A 7,271-nucleotide genomic window follows, 5' to 3' on the forward strand; every position below is an offset into this window, starting at 1 on the left:
TGTTTTCTCCACCGCTTTATTTTCTCCACCGCTTGGGACCAGCGAATTGAAGAATCAAATGGTGCTAGTAACATCGAGTCATAGGAGTTCGGTCCGTGCGGCACTTGCTTTGGCAAGTCTGTCCGAATTGTCCCCTGATTGTTGTGCGTGTCCATTGCTCAGTTTTTTGTGTCTATTGCTTTTGTGATTATGTCCCAAACCTGAGTCAAAAAAAAAAAAGGGGTCGGTAGCTAATCCGTTTTCCTTGTTTTTCCCGTTGCTGTCCGCAATTTCTAGGTTGGTGCATCGTGTCTGCGTGATCCGTGTCGCAAATCTATTGTGTTGTTTTGTTGCTGTCCGAACCTTCCAGCCTGAGTTCTTCGTGATTTGTGTCTATATTATAGTGTCTTGGTATTGGTCAGCTGTGTCCTGCCTAGAAATAAAAAAAAAGGGTGGGGGTGTGCGTACCTTATTGCTGTTTGAACCATTGCTGGAATTTTCTCTTTGGGGGCTGCCGAATCTGTGTGGCCTTTGTTCCTTGCATTCTTGTGTTGCTTTTTGTAAAACTTGAAAATCGTAACATATTTGGAAAAATCCCTGAGCTTCTTGGTTGAGATCGTGAGGTCCTTGGATCAAACCAAAACCTGACTTGGTAATTCTTGTCGTTGTTGGAATTTCTTTGGAGGGCTGACGAACCTGTTTTGCATTTGTTCCTTGAATATTTGTTCATTGCAAATCTTGGATACCAAATCTAGTTTGGAAAGTTCTTGGGCTTTTTGATCAAAAATTCTTGAAGATCTTGAGTCCACCAAATTTGTTTTGGTAACTCTTGGTTACAAAATCGCGGAATTCCTGAAACTTGGAGGGACCTTCGAACTTGTTTGTGAAACGTGGACTTGGATCCGAATACAAGGGGTTATTGGTACTGGAATTACATCTTGAAGAACTTGATTGAGCCAAAAAGAAAGAAACAAAAAAGAAAAAAAAAAGGAGAAGAAAAAGAAAAGAAAGAGAGAAAACGGCAATTGGCTCTACAAGGTATTCCAGGTTGCCTACTTTGATCAAACTCCAAGTCGGTTTCAAACTCCAAGTTCCAAAGTTGTTGCAACTCCAAATTCTGAACACTTGGGACTATCTCTCCACATCAGCCCGAACCACTTTCCTAAACCTTTGTTTCCTAAAAGCCAGTCGCCACCTATTATCCCCTTGTTCCCAAATTCGGTTGCAACCACAAGTGCAAAACCGACGTGACCAATCTGCTAGGGGTGATAACCACCTCCATTGAGCACCGTTCAAACTCCAAAACACCCCGAGTTTTTGACCAAACATCTGAGAAATACCAGCTCAACGAATTCCAGAATTTTGGGTTGTCGGGTAGGAGTCCTTCTAGGACGCCAAAATTCAGCTCTTGAGTGTCATTCTTAATTTTTTGTAGCTTCTGTGTCAATTCTTTTTCTAATTTTTGTTCTTGAATATATTCTACCACTCCATTCTTAGTGTCCTAATTTTGTTTTTCCAGAAAATTTCCACTCTTACGAACCTCAAATTCTAGCGTGAACTTGATTTTTAAGCTAAATTTGAGCACTTGAGGAGCTCTACTTTCTTCAAGGTTTTGCAAGGGGCTGTGAGAAAATTTTGGTGAGCTCATTAGAGTGATCTGAGTGACCACATACGAGCGTGAGAGTATACACTCAGGGAGTGAAGTGAGACAAAAAAAAAAGTTACTTTTTCCCCTATTTACTTTTCTTTGCTATTAACCCTTGCAGGTACACTTGAGACTCCATGTCTAGTGGAAACGAAGGAGTATCCCGTCCCATGAACTTTGAACAGATGATGGAGCAAATGGAGAGGCGTTTCCAACGCATGCTAGAACCCATTCAAGATGAGTTGCTGCAACTCCGAGCGTCTGGAACACCAAAAACCTCTAAGTCCATGCGAAGGCGAAGGGACGTGGAGGAGTCGTCCGATGGTTCCAATAATGATGATGATGATGAGGAACCTCGAATTCGACCAAGGCAAAGGAACCAGACTGGACCTACCGATGTATTCAAGGGAATCAAGATGCAAATCCCTGAGTTCAAAGGACGGTCCGATCCCGAGGCCTTTCTCGAATGGTTATCCAAGATCGAAATGGTCTTTTCTTGCCAAAACTACACCGAGGTGCAAAAGGTGCAATTGGCCACCATGGAATTCACTGAGTACGCTGTGGTTTGGTGGGACCAAATCAAGAAGTCTAGAAGGAGAAATGGGCTACCTGAGCTCATTCCATGGCCCGAGCTTCGAGCCATGATGCGCACCCGCTTTGTACCTGGACATTACACTAGGGATTTATACCACCGGTTACAAACCTTAGTCCAGGGCAACCGGAGTGTGGATGAGTACCACAAGGAGATGGAGATCCTGATGCTTAGAGCGGATGTACAGGAGGATCCTGAAGCCACCATGGCGAGATTCTTGAGCGGGTTACGACCCGATATTGCTGAACGAGTGGAACTTCAACATTATATGGAGTTGCATGAGCTTGTAGACAAGGCTATTAAGGTCGAGCAAAGACTCAAGAGGAGGGGTACCACTCGATCGAATTTCGGCAATACCACCTACTCTACCAACCGCCCATTCCAACCAAGGAATGATTCTCGGCCTTCACCAAATGCTCCTACACCAAAGCCGAGATTCGAGGGAGGTAAGGTGGGCAACACTAGTATTAGTAAGCCGCCCTCTTCTACTCCAAAATTTGAGGAGCCTGGGGTACAAACTAGAGCTCGTGATACTCGATGCTTCAAATGCCAAGGTAGAGGCCATATTGCTAGTCAATGTCCCAATCAAAAGACTATGATTATGATGCAAAATGGTGAGATCGTGAGTGAGGACGAAGCCGAGTACGAAGGCATACTTCCTCTTGACGGAGGTAGTGATGGGGAATCACCAAATGAAGAGGAGTTTAGTGCACCCGAGGGTCATTTTGGGACTGCATTGGTTGCAAGGAGAGCATTAATTGCACGTGTTAAGGAGGACGAGCTTCAACGGGAGAACATCTTCTACACCAGGTGCTTCATCAACCAAGCACTTTGTAGTGTGATTATTGATAGTGGGAGCTGCACAAATGTAGCTAGTTCACTCATGGTGGACAACTTGAAGTTGCCTACAAGGGATCACCCGCGACCCTACAAACTCCAATGGCTCAACAACTCTAGGGAGGTTCGAGTAACCAAGCAGGTTCTTATATCCTTCCAAATCCATAAATATTCTGATGAAGTATTATGTGATGTAGTTCCTATGCAGGCTAGTCACATTATACTAGGTAGGCCTTGGCAGTTTGACAGACAGGTGACTTTTGATGGTGTGACTAATAAGTATAGTTTCTTGTACAACAGTAAGAAAGTCACACTAGCTGTTCCAGTCATTCTGGTGCCCAAGAAAGATGGTACGTGGAGAATGTGTACCGATTGTAGAGCCGTAAATGCCATCACGGTAAAGTATCGCCACCCTATACCTCGCTTAGATGACATGCTTGATGAGTTACATGGGGCTGTGTTCTTTACCAAAATTGATCTCAAAAGTGGGTACCATCAAATTAGGATTAAGGAGGGGGATGAATGGAAAACTGCCTTCAAAACTAAGTATGGATTGTATGAGTGGTTAGTGATGCCTTTTGGGCTGACTAATGCACCTAGTACCTTCATGAGGTTAATGAACCATGATCTGCGTCCATTCTTAGGGAAATTTGTGGTAGTTTATTTTGACGATATCCTAATTTATAGCAAATCTTATGATGAACACCTAGAGCATATTAGGGCTGTTATGGATGTACTTCGAAGAGAGAAGCTCTATGCCAATCTCAAGAAGTGTAATTTTTGCACTAATGAGCTTGTGTTTCTAGGGTTTGTTATAAGTGCGCAGGGAATGAAGGTGGATAATCAAAAGGTGAAAGCTATTCAAGAGTGGCCAACACCAAGGTCTGTGGGCGATGTTCGAAGCTTCCTTGGCCTTGCGGGTTTCTATAGGAGATTCGTGAGGGACTTTAGCACCATTGCTGCCCCCCTGACCGAGTTGATAAAAAAGAATGAGAACTTCCATTGGGGAGAATCTCAAGAACAGGCTTTCCGTGCTTTAAAGCACCAACTCACACACGTACCTGTACTTGCTTTACCTGACTTTTCTAAGACATTTGAAATTGATTGTGATGCTTCAGGTATTGGAGTTGGAGCTGTGTTGAACCAAGGTGGAAGGCCTATTGCCTACTTTAGTGAGAAACTCAATGGGGCTGCATTGAACTACTCAACTTATGATAAAGAATTGTACGCCCTCATTCGAGCACTACAAGTGTGGCAGCACTATTTAAGACCTAAGGAGTTCGTGATACATACCGATCATGAGTTCCTTAAGTACCTTAAGGCCCAGCACACCTTGAGCAAGAAGCATGCAAGGTGGATTGCATTCGTGGAGTCCTTTCCGTACGTGATTAAATACAAGGCTGGTAAGTCTAATGTGGTTGGGATGCACTCTCCCGAAGGTACTCTCTACTCACCTCCTTAGATGCTAAGTTGCTAGGGTTTGAACTGATTAAAGAGCTCTATACCCAAGATAGTGACTTCGGTGAGCTTTACACTTCTTGCAAACACACTGGGCAAGGTAAGTTCTTTCATTTCCGATGGTTACTTGTTTTGTGCCAATCGGCTTTGCATCCCACATGGATCACTCCGAGAACTCTTGGTAAGGGAATCCCACTCAGGTGGACTTATGGGACACTTTGGGGTTGATAAGACTCTTGCCATGCTGCAGGAACACTTCTATTGGCCGCACATGAGGAGAGATGTTGCACGGGTGGTGGATCGGTGCTTAGCTTGTAAGAAAGCTAAATCCAAGGTACACCCATATGGCCTTTACACCCCATTACCTATTTCTAGTGCACCATGGGTAGATATTTCTATGGATTTTATGCTTGGTTTGCCTAGATCCAAGTATGGCCATGACTCCATTTATGTGGTAGTGGATAGGTTCTCTAAAATGGCACACTTCATTGCTTGTCATAAAACGGATGATACATCTCATATTGCTAACTTATTCTTTGAAGAGATTGTGAGATTGCATGGCATTCCTAGGACCATTGTATCTGATAGAGATGTTAAATTTCTAAGCTACTTTTGGAAGACACTCTGGTCTAAGTTAGGCACCAAATTGCTATTCTCTACTGCTAGTCACCCCCAAACTGATGGCCAAACTGAGGTGGTGAACCGTACATTAGGTACTTTGTTGCGTGCCATCATAAAAAAGAACTTCAAATCATGGGAAGAGTGTTTACCTCCTGTTGAGTTCGCTTATAATAGGGCTATCCATTCTACTACTGGTTTCTCTCCATTTGAATGTGTTTATGGTTTTAATCCACTAACACCACTTGATCTAGTGCCATTACCTAGTAATGAGCGCGCACATTTGGATGGTAAGAAACGTGCAGAGTTTGTTAAGCAACTGCATGAGAAAGTCAGGGCCAACATTGAGAGGAGAACTGCTCAATATGTCAAGCAAGCTAACAAGGGTCGCCAAAAGTTGATTCTTGAACCTGGAGATTGGGTGTGGTTACACATGCGCAAGGAACGTTTTCCTGTTCAAATGAGAAACAAATTACAACCACGGGGTGATGGACCCTTTCAAGTGTTGGAACGCATCAATGACAACGCCTACAAACTTGATCTTCCTGGTGAGTATGGCGTTAGTGCTACATTTAATGTTTCTGACTTAGTCCCTTTTGATGCAGATGATGCTTTTGATTTGAGGGCAAATCCTTCTCAAGAGGAGGGGAATGATAGCATCATAGTACGTGACCACGTCTACAATGGCTCGAGTGATCAAGGGGTTGAGGATCGCGTTGATCCATTACTAGAGCTCGAGCAAAGAGACTTCGTGAGCAACTTAGTGTACTTATTCAGGCCATACACAAGTCCTTTGAAGGATTCATACACTCAAGTGAAGGTGATCGCGGTCCGGTATTGAGCATTGAAGCTACACCTGAGTATTAGGGTCTTACCAAACCCTAGTTAGCGAGATTCACATTATAGTCATTTAATTCCACATTAGTTGATTAGATTGAATAATTGGCTAAGTTCATAATGCACATAGAAATGCCAAGGGTAAGATTGCTTTTTAGTCATCATTATTTGTTAAGGTGAGCTGCCTTGGAGGGAAAGCCCACACGAGGCCCGACTCATCGAGGGCCCATATTAGCACACCTTTAGTTCCTTTTCCTTACTAGTTTAGGGTTTACTTGTAGCCTATATAAGGCACCCCATTACTCCCACAAAAGGGAACTTTTATCAAAAAACCTTGTGTGAGAATTTTCTCCATAGCTTTCAAGCAACCCTTGAACAACTTAGAGTTTTACTCTAGTGTTCTTGTTTGGCTTATCAATTCAAGAACCACACTTGAATTGTGGCGCCTTCTATACTTTCCTGAGGTTCGCTAATTCGTTTGATTACGGGTTGAGATAATATCAACAAGTTCGTAGTCACGGGGATTAGAGGGGTCGTAGGGTTTCCGCTGCCACCGTTTCTTGCGTTCGAAGTCAAATCCAACAAGTGATCTTGGATTGCGAATCCTCTCACCAACGAGATTCGTATCACTAAGAAGAAAGGCTACAACTTTCATGAAGACATCTCAAGTCAGATCTCAATGGAACTAGGACAAAAATGCACAAGACAGTCCCAGCCATTTTAATTCAGGTTACCGAGCAGGTCCTATTTGAATGACTATAACCCATGACTCAGAGATCGGAATCAAGAAATTCCAGAGGCGTTGGAAAGATTATTTATAAGGATATAACTTTTGTGTTTTGACCAAAAGCTGAATCAGTACAGAGAATAGGAAAAAATGGGTCCAAAGTTCCTGTCAGAACTGTCCAATTTCAAAGGCAGTTCTGACACCCGATCTTGTTTTGGGTATAACTAGAGCTACAGAGCTCGGATCTGGACGTACTTTATACTGTTTCAAAAATAAAACCAAGATCTACATTTCTTATGAAGGGATCAACACCCAGTTCACATGTTATCAATGTGAACTGAGCATGGTCAGAAGCAAAATTAAGAAACGTAACATAATTCAGAGTTTAGAAGAGAAGCGAGGGTTTTGGCCATAACTCAGGCTACACAGATCCATTTGACCTGAAATTTTGTAGGCACAACAAAGACTTCAGAAGCTACAACTTTTATGTTTTGGGAAAACCCTGAATCAGTACATAGCACAAAGAAAAATGTAGCCAAAGTTCAGATTCTGAGCTGCCTTGTTTTCCAGTTTAACCG

General features: G+C 43.0%; 1 protein-coding gene across 1 annotated transcript; it reads left to right on the forward strand.

Annotated features, from left to right (window-relative positions):
* The first annotated feature begins 1,812 nt into the window (after window positions 1–1,812).
* Window positions 1,813–4,515, forward strand: LOC113759187. The gene is made up of 2 exons (XM_027301751.1): window positions 1,813–3,403; window positions 3,698–4,515. The coding sequence occupies exons 1-2, from the start codon at window positions 1,813–1,815 to the stop codon at window positions 4,513–4,515; spliced, it is 2,409 nt and encodes an 802-aa protein (XP_027157552.1).
* Window positions 4,516–7,271: the final 2,756 nt, after the last annotated feature.

The sequence above is a fragment of the Coffea eugenioides genome, unplaced genomic scaffold (assembly GCF_003713205.1).
Source record: "Coffea eugenioides isolate CCC68of unplaced genomic scaffold, Ceug_1.0 ScVebR1_97;HRSCAF=451, whole genome shotgun sequence".
Lineage (NCBI taxonomy): Eukaryota > Viridiplantae > Streptophyta > Magnoliopsida > Gentianales > Rubiaceae > Coffea > Coffea eugenioides.

Excerpts from the sequence above, each read along its gene's own strand:
- LOC113759187 (XM_027301751.1), top strand. The coding sequence starts at position 1,813 with ATGGAGCAAATGGAGAGGCGTTTCCAACGCATGCTAGAACCCATTCAA. Across the intron at positions 3,404-3,697 it reads TCTGGTGCCCAAGAAAGATG|GGAAATTTGTGGTAGTTTAT; the intron begins GTACGTGGAGAA and ends GTCCATTCTTAG.